This window comes from Felis catus, chromosome A1, assembly GCF_018350175.1.
Source record: "Felis catus isolate Fca126 chromosome A1, F.catus_Fca126_mat1.0, whole genome shotgun sequence".
NCBI lineage: Eukaryota > Metazoa > Chordata > Mammalia > Carnivora > Felidae > Felis > Felis catus.
Genome location: NC_058368.1, coordinates 11,452,704 through 11,469,278, shown reverse-complemented (window position 1 = coordinate 11,469,278; position 16,575 = coordinate 11,452,704). Strand labels below are relative to the sequence as shown.

General features: G+C 39.5%; 1 protein-coding gene across 10 annotated transcripts in view; it reads right to left on the bottom strand.

Moving 5' to 3' along the window:
• The window catches only part of FRY (FRY microtubule binding protein), a 445,567-nt gene that overhangs the window by 47,481 nt on the left and 381,511 nt on the right, over positions 1–16,575 (bottom strand). For all 10 annotated transcript variants that reach the window (XM_045051411.1, XM_045051389.1, XM_045051146.1 and 7 more), the window contains 7 exons: positions 12,905–13,092; positions 11,492–11,586; positions 9,642–10,249; positions 8,621–8,718; positions 8,063–8,233; positions 4,205–4,345; positions 2,238–2,417 (listed from right to left, as the gene is read on the bottom strand). In XM_045051411.1, the coding sequence (XP_044907346.1) occupies positions 2,238–2,417; positions 4,205–4,345; positions 8,063–8,233; positions 8,621–8,718; positions 9,642–10,249; positions 11,492–11,586; positions 12,905–13,092 (1,481 nt within the window). The remainder of the gene's footprint in view (positions 1–2,237; positions 2,418–4,204; positions 4,346–8,062; positions 8,234–8,620; positions 8,719–9,641; positions 10,250–11,491; positions 11,587–12,904; positions 13,093–16,575) is intronic.

Below are 16,575 nucleotides of genomic sequence, written 5' to 3'. Positions count from 1 at the left end.
ATAGTTTTCAGATTAAGCTTAAAAGAATTTCTTACCATTCTAACAAGAGGCCAAAATTCCTTCCCGTCTTCCCAACCTTTGGTAACCAGTCTCTATATACTCTCAGTTATTTAAAATCTACTTAGAGTGATTGTATCTTTTCAGTTATTTAAATGAAGGAGTTCAGGGCCAGGTACTCGGGCAACGCTTTGGAAATTTCACTTCCTGAGAGTTCATTTCACACACGGCCGGGTGGCAGCTGGGTAGGCAGCACCACCCAAACTTGAGCCCCAGTGGGGCCACAGAATCCCATTTGTGGGCCTACCCTCAGAGGTGGTAGACACCAGCTGGAAAGTCTCCATCTGGTTCTCCAGGCTCTTTATTCTGGAGCAGCTCCGTCCCTGGGGCGTGCAGCCCAGTGGCTGCATGCTCTCTGTACCCCTTTGGAACAGAACAAACTCCAAAGAATAAAAGTAGCCTTCCCCGCCAGCAATGTGAAAAAGGAATGTTACAAATGGAAAAAATTATTGATTGGATACCTTAATATCAGACCCACGAACTAGAGATGCAGGTATCACAATAGCAGCAAAAGAGTATCTTAACCTGGATACTGAAATGATAGAAGGTCACTGAGATCACGGTGTGAAAAAACCCAAGCTGACTACAACCTACCTACTTAATAGAGCAAGTAAGTTTCACACAAGCAGATCTAGTTTATTCCTTCAGTGGACTTACTCATTCAGCAGTGTTGAAGAATGTTTGTTAAGTACCTGTAATGCACCAGACTCTGTACCAGACCCTGGTTACAAAATGGACAAAGTATAGTTTTTGCTTTGGCGGGCTTATGGGTCACGGGGTAAGCGAGACAGGAGAGCAAAGTATTTGTGCATCTTAGAGTTGGTACAGGCTTCCCAAATGTCCATTCTCAGAGCAGCAGGCAGATCTGACTACCTTCCACCCTCTCTTTTCTTTTTCTTTTTAAAAATTTAATGCTTATCGGGGCGCCTGGGTGGCGCAGTCGGTTAAGCGTCCGACTTCAACCAGGTCACGATCTTGCGGCCCGTGAGTTCGAGCCCCGCGTCAGGCTCTGGGCTGATGGCTCAGAGCCTGGAGCCTGTTTCCGATTCTGTGTCTCCCTCTCTCTCTGCCCCTCCCCCGTTCATGCTGTCTCTCTCTGTCCCAAAAATAAATAAACGTTGAAAAAAAAATTAAAAAAAAAAATTTAATGCTTATTTATTTTTGAGAGAGAAAGAGCAAGAGAGAGCATGTACGAGTGAGCAGGGGACGGGCGGAGGGAGAGGGGGACAGAGGACCCAAAGCAGGCTCTGCGCTGACAGCAGAGAGCCCAATGCGGGGTTCAAACTCACAAAACCTCGAGGTCATGACCTGAGGTGAGGTCAGATCTTAACCGACTGAGCCACCCAGGTGCCCCCCAACCTCTCTTTTCTTCCTGACTCCTCGGCTTGGTTCACTAGTCCCCTTCCTCCTTCCTTCCCGCTCCCTTGAGACAAGAATATGGATCATTTTACTGGTCTAAAAAGTCGTGTCACTTGGGGAAACAACCGTAAAGGCAGATTCTGCGTCTCTTTAAATCTCAGTCATTTGCTGGTCTGGCTGGGAGGTCAGGGAGCAAAGTTGTGGGTATAAAGATAGGACATGATACCTGTCAGATAAAGAAATGAGGTCAGGCTTTAAAATGCTTATGATCATTCTTTAAAAAAATTTTTTTAATGTTATTTTATCTTTGAGAGAGAGACAGAGAGACAGAGAGACAGAGAGAGAGAGACAGAGAGACAGAGAGACAGAGAGAAAGAGTGGGAGCAGGGCAGGGGGGAGGGAGATTAGAGGAGGGAGACACAGAATCCGAAGCAGGCTCCAGGCTCTGAGCTGTCAGCACAGAGCCAGACTTGGAGCTCGAACTCATGAACTGCGAGATCACCACCTGAGCTGAAGTCGGATGCTCAACTGACTGAGCCACCCAGGTGCCCCTAAAATGCTTATGGTCATTCTATTTTAAAGTTATCTCTTTCAAAAAATCATTTTTATATAGCTGAGGCTAGTTTCTAGTTTTAAAAGCTGCCAATTGGAGTCCCAATGAATACGACATTCACTGTGTTCCTAAAAACCAGAACCTAATGCAGGCCTTAGAAAACTTACTTTGAAGTAAATGCAAAATAAGTCTCTCCTTCCCCAGACAACTAGTTTTGACCTTTGTCACCTGTTCTCGCTGCTGAAATTTACAGAAACAGATACCATACCTCTGAAATATCAAAGTGGAAGTCTAGGGTTTTTCCAGGTAATTCCTTAGAAGCACTGGTCCACACTCGATGTATTTCTATCTTTGAGAGGTCACTGTGCTGGTAGGAAGGCAAAACTAGACTGGCAGATCGAGAAACCACCAGTTTCAGGATATTCAAAGCTTCTCTCCAGTGAACACTCTGACGGGAATAAAACATTCAATGGTTAAAAACAATTTCATTTTTAAAAATGCATCAACCCCCAGCTACTGAAACTTCTTATGATCAGTCAGAATTCACAGATTTAAAATAGTGCAGGAAGTTCCATCATATGTAAAAGGCAAAGGACATAAAGAATTTATACAGATGAGAAGATACATTTAGGAAACAAGCAAATAAGAAAATACCAAATTTTGTCCATATTCAAATAAATAGAAGTTTAAAAGTACAAGGTACCATTTTGGTCAATGAGGTAGCTCTTTGGTACGAATAAAAAAACAAACCCAATGCATTTATGCTACTGGCCACTCACTCTCAACATTCTCCCCACCTCCAGTCTCTGTCTTCCTTGGTCGTTCTCCTATTTCAATGGCCTCTTAATTGGTCTCCCTACTTGCAGCCGCTATTGAAGTCCAGCATACCCACCCCAGCTACAGTGATCTTTCTAGAACTTTTCAGACCATGCTGCTTCCCTGCCTAAACTCCTCCAAGGGCTCCCTCTGGTGGGCAGTGTGGAGTCCACACACGTTGAGCACAGCCTATAGAAGTAACCTCCCCCCAGGCTAACCTTGGAGTTCCTCATACCAGGCAAGCTCTTTCCTTGTTCCGTTGTCCTGGAATGCCCTTCCTCTCCTTATTGGCTTATCATATGCCTACTCTTTCTGTAAGACTCACTTTGTTTTTCGATCTTTGTCTCCCTGACAGGCCCCAGGCAGGCTGATGGGCTTCTCCCATAAAAATATTGAGCACAGATAAGCAAACTTGATAAAAGTTATTATTATTATTTACCTAGCCTGTGGAATAAGAGCACATGAAATAAAACATATTTCCTTCCCTCTTAAATTCTGCACAATGGGAGGTCATGATTTGAATGTGAAATCAGTCCCCATTCAAGATAAGATATCGAATAACAGAGATAGCCCACAGTCCTGAGTTAGTTAGAATAGGCAGTCTAGTAAAACAATTTTTTCTTTGCACTAGGGGCAAGGGGTTTGTAGACAAATAGGAACTGGACACCTGGCCCTCAGGACTGCTGTGAAGTGAGAAAGTGTTACTGAATGCCTACCAAGTGCATGACTGCTTTCAGAGAAATGCCACTTAAAACACGGACAATAAAAAAGGCTTGGAAATCATTTTTAGCATTCAATAATTTCCGCAAGCAACGTGGTATTCAAGTGATGATGGGGTAAAAACTTCTAACATTGACATTGTATGGCTTTGCCAATGAGTTCAACCAGATAGAACCTAGCATCTGCCCTTGAACTCTGCAACTCAACAGGTACACTCCTGTGTTTGTTTGTTGTAGTATTTTCAAATACAGTCATGCAGGTTGCTTAACCTTACTGTCCTCAACTCTCAAGTGACAATTTTAATCCCTGAATTAACCCTTGTATGTTGAAACACCTGCCCTAGGTTCCTTCTCCTTCTTTGAAATAGGAAACCACAAATACAACCCTGCTGGGCCCTCCCAGCTAGGTACCTGCTTTCAGTACCCAGCCTGTGAGCCCCAAGAGGCAGAACTGTGTCCTCTGAGGGGCTCAGAAATGCCTCAGCTTGGTCCTGTCTTTCTCCTCAGTATGTCACTCGCAGTGTGGTTGGCCACCACACCTGACTGCTCTCAGGGCGTTAGGGATATCAACGCATGAATGTGCAGCCTGGCGCCCATACAGTTCTACAGCCAAGGATAAGCTACAAGCGAAGCTTCAGTCTTTCTGGGATGACTCTCTGGAAACATCGTAGCTCTTAAGTGAAGGTATCCAAATACTCACTTGGACATATTTTTCAATGGTCTTCAGAACTTCCACATTAAACTGCTTTACAGGCACGACTGACAGATCCATGTAGCTGAGCAGACTGTAGATCACCTGGAGGAGGGGCTGCTGCATGCTTGGGAGACCCTTCTCCAGCAGCTGTGGGAGGCAAGGCACAGGTCAGTCAGTGAGACTCCAGCCTTTTCATACACAAGCACCGATGCTTCCCAACACCTTTAAGATTGCACGTTTCCTTAGGAAGGAAAAGAAAATCCTAACTACTGAAGGAATAAGGTTATCATTAAAGGCAATGTAAGCAGGTTTGAATATATAAATACCACATTTACAAATCAAATACAACAAAATAAACCTCAAAAGGAAAGCATCGAATACCACCAATTATTGAAAATTATATATTAAAACAAAAGACACAAGTTATTGGTTATCAAACTGGCAAAGTTTAGCAAGTGATAATAGTCGGTATTGGTGAGGATATAAGATGGAAATGTAACATCAGTGGAAATGTAACTTGGATAATTTGGCAATTGACATCCAGAGTACTAAGAACAATTTATGTCTTTTAAACTAGTTATGTACTTCTAGGAACTTATCCAAACCTAGAGATAGACATAAAGATTTATATATGAGATTTTACTAAGGTGTTTTTTATGATGGTAAGAAACTCACACACACAAAAAAATAAACAAAATAGCTCTGTAAGTAATATAAATGCTGAACACTAGGGAAATGGATACATAAATTATGGTAAATTGCATGATAAAATATCATATCATCAATAGAATGGCATTTTTAAAGATGGTAAAGGATAGAAGATAATATTAATTGAAAGAGGAAGGATATACAATTTCTGTGTGATAGATGATGCTGAAATCAATGTGAATGGGTGTGTGTTATTTAACAAAGAAAAGATATCTCTAGATAATGTAATTATTTTGGATGATTTTTCTTTACTTCACCTCCTCTTCCTGTTCTCTTCCCCCTCTTTTCTGTACCTATGAAACTTTCTTTTATGGACATATACTACGATATCAACAATATTTTCAAAAAGGAAAGCAAACTAATGAGAAAATCTAAGTGACGTTTATCAGGATAAAAGATTACTATTCTAAATAAAGAACTGTAGAAAGGATCCAAATATACGCTGAAATTTCACATCAAAAGAGGTCAAAAGAAATAACTGAGCAGTTAATATAGGAGGAAATGGGCAATTATACAAATCTATTGTGTGGAAAAATGAAATATATTCCTAGAAAGGAAATACATAAAGAGAATAATTTTAAAGTACCAATAAAAATATTAGGTTCAAAACAGGAATAGAGTAATAAAATATAGTGAGGATATGGGAAAACACATTTATACATTGTTAACAGTATCGTAAACTGGGAAAGTGTCTGTGAGACCAATTTCCCAAATGTGTACAACTACATTTGTGTATTCCTTCACCTGGATAGTAACTTTGGGAAGTGCCACCAGAAGAAACAACCTGAATATTATCTGATAAGAAGTCTACATAAAAGAACCACTTGTAATAGAAAAAAAGTTATGAATATAAGCAAAAGAGGAGACGTTTAAGCAAATTGTGTTATCTTAACCTGTTAGAATCTCACAGTTGTTGAAAATGACACTATGTGAGCTATGTCAACACATGTAAATACACACAAAATTACTGTTAAGTGAACAGAACAGATTCACTGGCAATCCTGACCACAGCGATCTATAATTATACATACGTGCCTGTGCGTACTTGAAATAGGAGTTAGTATATCTTATGCATGGTGGGAAATTAAGTTGATAACAAAATCTGTAGTGACAATTTGTGACAAAGCCTGAATAGAACAAATTAGGTAATCTATTCTTATTTATTTATTTATTTTCACTTATTTATTTCATTTATTTATTTTCACAGTGAAAAAAATATATATAACATATATATAACACATATGTATATAACATCTATATATAATATAAAGATACCATTTTGACCATTTTTAAGTGTATAATTCAGTGGCATAAAGTGCATTCACATTGTTGTGTGACCACTGCCACTATTTATTACCAGAATTTGTTCATCATCTCAAATAAACACTCTGCTAACTGTAAAACACTAACTCTCCATCACCCCCTGCCCCCAGCCCTGGGTAACCACTATTCTACTTTCTGTCTCTGTAGATTTACCTATTCTGTGCACCTTGTACAAGTGGAATCCAATAATATTTGTACTTATGTGTCTGGCTTATGTCACTTAGCATAAAGTTGTCACGGTTCATCCATATGGCAGCCTGTGTCAGTGCTTCATCCCTTTTTAAGTCCGAATAATATGTATGTATGTATATGCCACATCCCATTTATATTTGCGAAGCTTTTTAAATTCTACATTTTATTTTTTCCTTTTTCTATTTATTTATTAAAAAAAATTTAAATTCAAGTTAGTTAACGCGTAGTTAACAATGGTTTCAGGAGGAGAATTCAGTGATTCATCACTTACATGTAACACCCAGTGCTCAACCCAACAAATGCCCTCCTTAATGCTCAACACCCATTTAGCCCAGCCCCCACCCATGTCCCCTCCAGGAACCCTCAGTTTGTTCTCTGTAGTTAAGAGTCTCTTATGGTGTGCCTCCCTCTCCCTTCCCCTATGTTCATCTGTTTTGTTTCTTAAATTCCACATATGAGTGAAATCATATGAAATTTGCCTTTCTCTGACTGACTCTGTCTAGTGATCTAAACAAGTCTTGCCTCCTTGCTAACTTACACTTCACTTTGTTTTAAAACAGGCATCGTCTGTAAGCAGGGCATTTGCGTCAGTTATTCCGGTATGTGTGTGTTTTCTTAGCGGCTCTTGTGGGGCAGATGTCACCAAGGTGATTGTCAAAAGCAGCAGGGTGGCATATAAGAGAGGCTCTTTGGGGTGTTGACATTCTGAATACAGCTCACACATTGCTGACCCAGACTGCAAATCAAAATCCTGCAGGACCAACTGTCAACGCAGATGGAGGGGGCAAGGACCCTCTTCTAGGTTCAGGTTCAGTCTTACGGAACCTTTCAGACAATGATTGATTCTGTAACTTATCTGCACCCTACACTGTTGACATATCTGAAAGAAAAGTTTGAAGGTACTGGCCTCATCACTTCCAAAAAGGCCCTGGCAAGACGTATGCATGCATATCCCTCAAACAAAAGCAATAGTGAACATGCTAACCCGAGATGGCTGTCAGTGACCACTTGCCTCATGGGTTTCGTGACCTAGTGGGTTAAGCTAGTGGGTGACTGGAGGTGCTGCACAGAATACATTTCATTTGCTGTGTATTTCCAGCACCAATGGACAACAGGCGCTTGGAACAAGTGTGCTAGAAACACATTTCTATGGGCACAAAAGAATCCCATTCCGGCTTTAAAAACAAACTTAAAAAGGAAGATAAAAAGTTTACTTCAAAATATATGCTGGGTAATTGGTTCAGAGCCAACGACCATTAAATATATCAAGCCACATAGTAACTCCTTAAATAACATATGAACACCTGGGGTAATTAAGATAACATTTCTCCATTTTTGGAATGTTCTGACATGTATTACTGTAGTAAAAAGAAGGATTTTAAGCTTTTGAGGTGGGTTATACCTCAGTTCAAAGGCTGGCTTTAAACATATGGCAGGTTATTTAACCTGGTTGGGCCTCAGATTCTTTGTTATAATAGAATCTACATCAGTGGCTTGCTGTGAAGATTTAAAAAGATTCCATATGGCATCTATGATAATATATAATAGGCACTCAGTAAATGAAATTAAGAGATTATTATCCATTCCATATAAATATTTTAGCCATGGAAACGATAATAGGTTTGTCCCTAATGAGTTTACCTCTGCCAGGTAGGTCACCATATTCAAGGTGATGTCAGCATATGCTTCATGAAGGTATCGGCAGACCACGTTGACCCATGTGGCACAGTCTCTCGTGTAGCTGTGTGTTTTATAAAGGGTCATGACATGCGCAAGATTGGAAAGTTTGGGGTTCTTCTCTTCCAAACACACCTTTAAAAGAAGAGAATCAATTAGGGATAAAATTGCCTGACAAATAGGGAGATGTGTTAGCAATCGTGCCAAAAGAGAGGTTTGCAATTTTGCTCTGGAATCTGGAAAGCACATTGATATATATATATATTTTTTGGTAAGCTGCAAAAGTGCTTATCTCAGTAATTAGCTAATATGATTTTCACAAATTCTTTCCACCTGTCTTCTCAATAATGAAACCAAAAGACAATGTGCATCAGCTACTCAGAGACGTCAATTACTAGCAATCTCAATCATTATTCTCAGGTTTTGGGAAACTCATTTCCCTCTCTGGGTAATTGCTGTTCCGCATTGGACCTTCCTGAAGGCCCATATCGACCCAATTGAGTGTGGAACCAGAAATCATACCTGCGCAATCCTTTCGGCTATATCCTTGCAGAACTGATTGGGATTTTCAAAATGCTGAATCAGCTGGGGCAGGAGACACAACACGTTCAGTGGAAACCCTGGATCGGAGAAGATGCAGTGGAGACAGCTGAATATGGTACATTTTAACTGTTAACAGTGGGAAGGAATATTGCCGATTTTATTCTGAGGGGATGCAAAAGCAGTCTTTTGAACACAAAATCCAGGGAAAAAGCATACAACAACAATGATACCAGTTACAGAGGAGGCCCTGAAGTAGATTTGTAATTCTGAGACACGGTGACTGTCTTGCTATGGACTGTTTGTGAATCAGGATGACTGGCACAGATTTTTAAAAGCAGATTAAGACGAACAAAAACACTAGTTTGAAACTTTTATCAGAAAGCATATTTTAAGAAAAGCTTGTTTGAGAGGATGTAAGCCAACCAATTTAAGTCTTGCTCATGTAATGCAGTAAAAGAAGACTCTTTAAAATGGTAAGTAATGGCTTAGTACTACTGTGTTAAGCTATATCTTCATGAAACGAAGTCTGGGTCACATGTCATAATATTAAAAATACGGCTGGTGATTTGGCTTAATTCAAAACAAGAGGGAATCAAGAGAATTTTCAAAAGGGAGAAAAAGGCTAAGAAGAAAAAGATTTAGGAGTTAAGAAAAAAGAAAAAAATGCTTATCTGTACAAGAAAAATGGAATAAACTGACTGTATATGCAATTCGATCTAGAAAGCATGAAGAAATAATTAATACATATTAATATATATTAATATGTATTAATATATAAACATTACTTCTGTACCTTTTATGCTATTGCCTTAAAAATGCCTTCTACAGTGTAAATAATTTTAAGATTTACGTTATGTGTAATTTTGGAATAAATGACTATTCCCCAACAACCATTTCTAAACAGAATTGTTAAATGTACTAAGCCCATTATCTTATTACACCAAACGTAAACACAACAACCATCAGAACTGTGCAAGAGAATGAGTGATATTGGCTTTACCAATGGCTTGGGATGAATCCACCATGGATACTTTGGATACTGGTGTCAGCAAACTGAAAAGCTGCAGGGTAAGGTCAGTGGTGGTGAGGGAGGTGAATCCCTTCAGCAGTAGCTGCTGCAACCCTGAGAAGTCTGACCACTTGAGCTGCCCTTGGAGTTTCTCAAGTTTTTCTCGGTTCTCAGCTTTATCAAGTGGCATGTGAGCCAGTAGTCTATTCAACAGCCTTAAGGCCATTAGGTATTCGAACTCAAAATCAGATTCCATCAAAGCCACTGTGACCCAAAAGATGGTGGCCAATAGGTTTGTTGGATGGTTTATGTGTGATGGGTCTGAGAGGCTGTCCTTCAAGGAGGATGAGCTTCTGGTTTTTGAGGAGAGGCCTTGTTGGGTACAAGCCTGGATTCTGTCCAGTGTGGCACTCCTGGGTGGGTCTGAGGACCGGTCGACAACACCAAACTTCTTGGGCACAGAAAAGCTTCTTTGATGCCGGCTCCGTTCTGCGGTTGCTGTATTGCCACTGGCTGTCCCAGGGTTCACATTTAGTTGTCCTGTGCTCTTTCTGCTTGCTGTTAGTTTAGTGCTAGAGCTTAAATCTGGTGATGAAGAGCTGGGTATAAAAATAAAAAAGTTCAATAGAAAGCCAACACGCTTCAGTGAAGAGCCAGTCCTTTTAAGATCCACTGACAAACTATAAGGGAGGGAAATCATTCTTTGGAAACACTATCTATTCTCCTCCCCCCCCCCCCCCACTTAAACTTAAAGTAATAAATTTCCTTATTCCTAAACTTAAGCTATGAAAAAAACAAAAACAAACAATGAGAACCCTTACCAACAAAACCACAACAAGACGTAATACCTACTTATACATATTGAAAGGCTAAACAAGAGGGGTTGGTGGTAAAGTTTACTGATCTTTCACATATATTTTTGTTTGAATTTGGGCAGAAGTAATTTAGAAATAAAGTGTACCTGATAGGCACAAAGTTTAGTATTCTATTAACTGACTGATAAGGAGAACAGAAATGGAAAGGATATTATCTAGAAAGAAAAAAGTAACTGCATCAAAGGAATTTTTTTACACTTCTAAAAAATCTATGAGAAATTATCTCTAAGCCTATTTCAGGCTGAAAAGATAAAACTCTTTATCAACATTCCTGCTAAATTCTTACTGATTGAGATAAATCTGTAGGTTTATATAGAAAAATATGCATGATGTTAGTAATCATACTAAAATTACCTATCCATAAAAAATGTCCAACTTAAAAGTGAAACAAGGCTCCGTGTGATTTATGATAACATCACTGACTCAATTTCAAGCAAAATGAGCTCAATTATATAAACAGAATACAGAATTGTGAATGATTTGAAATGGGTAATTAAACATTGGCAGGAGCAAAAGGAATAAAAATAAAAAAGGAAGATCCTAAGATAGGAATATATTCACATAAAATCGACATTAATCCCAGCTGTTTTTAGTGATAGTTCAGACGAGTTTTATATATATTCATTCAAAAAAATAAGTAGTTTTGGTTTCTGTTTACAATGAAATAAACAGGATAATTATTATATAAAATTTGAAAAAGCACTTAAAGTCTTAAAAAAGAAAATGAGAAAGGATTACTATTTGTATTATTTAGAACTAACATTTCTTCTCTATCTTTCTGATGTGTAAAACTACTTATATAACATGTGTCTGTATGTGTTATAATTTCTTTTTTTTTTTTAAACTAAAGAAAATGTCATACTTCAAAAACTAGATTTGTTCTTTGGATTTTGCCCAAGGTCCAGGCATGTCTCAAATATTAAGTCCAGCATATTTGATTTCAAAAGTCATTAAGCTTCTTCTCACCGAGATAATACCGTTAAGAGATCGCTGTTCCTCAAGCAGTCAGACAAGTTATCCACAGCAGCTTCCAAAGTAAGGAGTGCTTCCATTACGTAACCCTGCCAGACATGCAAAGATAACATTTTGTACTGCTTAAAACTACTGTTCCCTTCCTGAAGATAAATTTAATTAACACAAACTTTATTCAAATCTAATTTTAATATCATTGAGTGCTAGACAATCTATGCTACTTTAACTTACCGAGTCTAAAAACAAAATTTAATGGCCACTTAGGAAATTCAGATGGCTTAGCAGTTAGCAGGTAATCACCAAGATTTATTTCCCTAGATCTGACGTCCTCAACATGTCAATCTCATTTTAAATCCAGCAGGGAGAAGCAAAGGCTAAGGTGGCAATCGTTGCCCCTTGATGAGGGGAATGGTGGACATTCGAAATACAGAATGTCAATATCTGAGCCAGAAATTAAGAGCTGAGGTATGAGAAGGTCTGTGCATCAGTGACATTTTGAAGAGCACATCTAAAGTCCAGAAAGAGGAAAAGAGGCTGGAGTTCACACGTGTGTTAGTCTCCTGGGGTGTAGTAACTTTTCTGATGGAAAAGAAGGGAAAGAAAGGCTTGGCCCAAGCTACAGAGCTTGTAATGCCCTTGTGACGCTTGTAATGCACCCCAGTGCCTGGGATCTATGTACAGGGTCTTCTTGTGGCATCTATTCTCTCCATTACTTCTTCAGCTCTTCTCAGTGTACTGAGGGTTAGTTATACAGAGAGGGGTAGTGTTCTGCTTAGATATGATGGAGATCCCTTCTCTGGGTGGGAAGACTGCACAACAGCATCCTGGTTTTGTCCTTTGCCAGCCTAGGGGCTGGTGGCAAAAGGAAAAAACAATGCAAATAATTCCCCAATTCCCAGTCAACTAAAACTAACAACAAAAACAACCAAGGAGTCACCAGGGGATTTTCAGTTGTTGGCTCAATAAAACAATATCCACTGAATTTCTAGAACAATGCGCCTTGAAGTGATTTTTTTTTTAGTTTATTTATTCATTTTGAGAGAGAGAGAGAGAGAGAGAGAGAGAGAGAGAAAGGGTGCACTAGCAGGGGAGGGGCAGAGAGAGACAGGGAGAGAGAGAATCCCAAGCAGGCTCCCCACTGTCCTTGCAGAGCCTGATGCGGGGCAGGATTCCATGAACTGTGAGATCATGACCTGAGCCAAAATCAAGGGCTGCACGTTTAACAGACTGAGCCACCCAGGCACCCCAAAGTGATTTTTGTAAATATAAAAGTTCACATCCAGAAATTTTTAAAATAAATTGTATATGCCCACATGGCTGAGATAATTGGCGAGAAAAAGAAGGCTCAAAGAAAGTCGTTAAGTCCTCATCTTTGATATGAGAGAAGGAGAATGAGTTTGGTGGTACCTGAATCTCATCTCCATGTTCTCCAATCACCTCCACCAGCCTGGAGAGAAGGTCAGACAAGGCATGTGCTGACAGAGGTTGCTTGAGTGCCCGGAATATCTGGAAGGACCGACCGGCATAGTGCCTCGAAGAGCTTGCGAGGGCTGTCTGCAATGCAACTTCACTCAAGTGCTGCTCCAGATGGAAACCTAGGCACCAAGAGGCAGATGGTCAACCTATACTCTGCAAACCCTGGGGCATCGGTGATCGATAGTTTTAAAGCAGGCTAACAGCAAAGAGCTATCCTCTGGCGGTACTTATTTAAGAATGAGCCATTTTAGAGTTAAAACAACAACAACAACAAATTTGAACAGATCTTAAAGAGGCATAGTGTAGTAGAGTCAGAAGCTTTGCAGCAAGGTGGTCCTGGTTTTGAACAAGGGGTTTTGGGACTCTGAAAAGAAATGTAGTCTCTATGACCCTATTTTCTTTTTTTTAATTGGAGAATAATAGTATCTGTATCATAGAGTCGTGAAAATTCGACGATTTAAAAAATTCTTTGTACAGTGTCTGACACAGAATATACTCACAAATGTATTCTTGTTTATTGCCCTAGCATTTTTCTACATTGTTCTTCTGAAATACTTTTTTGCATAGAGTACTTTCACTCCTTTTTTCATAAGAGAATTTGTTAGGAACTAGTTTTCAGAGTACTTGTGCAGAGGAAAGCTGTTAATGGATCGCATCAACTCTGAACACAACCAAGGCCTCTACCAAAGTCTTTGCTCTTCAGAATAGTTTATGAATATGCAGATATTGAAATGCAGATGTTGCCAAGAAGGCAACCATCATCTCAACTCTCGCCCGAATATTGGTTCTTCCAATAGCATGAAGGTAATCTCAGTCATCAGGAAACCACCTGATCAGAAGGAAGTGAAAATGTAAGGTAAAGCACATGATTGAATCCTGGGCCATTGATCTGTACTCTCTGCTGTGCCTCTCTGCAGGAGAAAAACTGACTACAAAGTCAGAGGACAAGATGAAAACAGTGATTTTGGCTGTCTCTGTGATCTAGGGGATTCCGTGGTACTTTTGATGGTCACATGAAAGTGAACCAGGAGGGAGCATTTAATGTCATTGTTCTTAGCTGCTGCCTGGCTGTTTGACCCTAGGGACCTTTGGATTATATGAGAGGATGTTCCTACAGAGCAAACAAAGGGCCCTGGAAAATGGACTTAGGCATATTCAAGGTAGGAAATACAGGATTAAACCCATATAGGCAGTTCACAATTTATGAATGGATCGTGTTTCAAAATGGAATTTGTACCTTTATTTTGTTTCATTTTCCTACTTAATTTTATTATGTGTGGTGTTAGATCCTCGGTCAACAAACAAAACTTATTGAAATCAGAATGGACCTGACGGCTAGAACTATACTGGTAGGACTATAGCACCCCACCATGTTCTTGGTGACAGTGCCACCAGTGACATGACAATGTCCTTAAGAAAGGCTATTTAATGTGTCACACAGCAAACCTACATTTCCTAGCCTTTCTTGCAGTTGTGGCCTTGTGCCTGAGTTCTGGCTGGTGGGATGTGGGAAGAAGCATGGATGCCACGTTCAAGCCACGTTCGAGCCACGTGTGGTGTAAATTCCTCCTGAGTAATCCTCCACTCACTCTCTTCCTCCACCTGCTGGCTGGATGAAGAGGGTTGAGGACCTCTGAGCCGAGGTGATCAGAGCCACAGAAGGAAGGTCTTTGAAGCACCATGTGGAAGGCCGCCTGCCAAACTACGCCAATGTCCTTAAGAGAGGCTATCTAAATTAAAGTCTCTTTAAACTGAACAGTTCAACTCTATACTGAACTGTTATGTGATCGGAAGTAACCTTCTACTGTGTTAAGCCTCTGAGCTTTGGGGGTTGTATGTTGTAGCAGTTATGCTACCCTGTTTAATACAAGTTTTTCCAGGAACATATTTTATTGTGCTACAGTGGAAACAGGCCGAGAGCAGAGATGTATAAAGAAACTGTAGTGAGTAAAAATATCTGGGGCAAGATGTGAAAAGACTCAGACTCTAAGCATCTTCTGGGAAAACAGTACAGGGATTCATGAGTTTTCTCATTTTCATCATCTTCATGCAATCAAAGATTTTAAGCCAATTAAGGGTTTGTACACAAACAGTAAATTTCTTCCTTTGGGTTATATTCAACTATTAAGTGACTTCTAAGCGGGGGAAATAGCAGTATAAGAGGTGGTGACATTTCACAAACTTTCCCAAACAAGCTCAAAACAAGAAATGTCACTCCTATTCCTGAAATGAGAAACTCGTTTCAGTTTATCAGTATTTTTTGCTTTTTTAGAAAGCACCCTCTGATAATGAGAAGAGATGTGGCTAATCTGGAATGTTTCAAACTGTGAGATGTGCTAATTATCAGAGCAGCTGAGAAAGCTAGCGAGCTATATTTCATTTGGTCAGCCTGGTGTGTGAAAAAAGGTAGGGGTAGTTGTTGCATTACGCTGAGGAACCAGATTTAAATTTCACACACAGATCAGCCCAGGCCAAGTCGAATCTGAATGGTATGTAGCTAAGGGCTTAAACATCCTGATGTTATTATAATCTACATAAGAATCACAGTGTGTTCAGAATATTGAATGATCATCAGCACAGGAATTATTAACAAATACTTTCAAAGTCAAAGACATTTTATCACAAAATTCTTTTTTAAACCAGTTTTCAAATCTGACAGTTTTTCACAGTTGAGTCTGAACACAGTCAGTAAGATTTATTACTCATGGCTGTCTTTGCTTTTTTGTAAAATGTCAAAATTTGAGTATGCTTGACACACAATGTCACATTAGTTTCAGGTGTAAAACACAGGGATTTGACTTCTTCGACTTCTCTGTATGTTTCACTATGCTCACCGCAAGTGTGTCTACCATCTATCACTATACAACACTACAACACTACAACACTATCATACTATCATTGGCTAGATTCCCTACGCTGTGCCTTTTAGTCCCGTGACTTATTCCTTCCATAACTGGAAGCCTGTATCTCTCTCTCCCCTTCATCCACTTTGCCCATTTCCCTACACCCTTCCCTCTGGCAACCCTCAGTTTGTTCTATTTATAGGTCTGATTCTGCTTTTTGTTAATGCATTTGTTTTTTAGATTTCACATGAGTAGAATCATGTTGCAATTTTTTTCTTCAATCTGACTTACTTCACTTAGCTTAATACCCTGTAGGTATATCCACGTTGTCACAAATGTTAAGATCTAATCCTTTTTTATGGCTGTATGACAGTCCATTATTATATATTCTGTTATATACATTCCATTATGTATAAAATATACATATTGTATCAATGGAATATATATGGAATGAATACATATCTACAACTATATACATGCACGCACACATGCAAACACATGCGCGCGCGCGCGCGCGCACACACACACACACACACACACACATATCTTCCTTATCCACTCATCTATGGATGGACACTTGAGTTACTTCCGTATCTTGGCTACTGCAAATAATGCTACAATAAACATAGGGGTGCATATATCCTTTCAAGTTAGTGTTTTCATTTTCTTTGGGTAAATACCCAGTAGCTAAATTACTGAATCATATGATATTTCTGTTTTTAATTTTTGGGGGAGAAATTTCGTACCATTTTCCACATT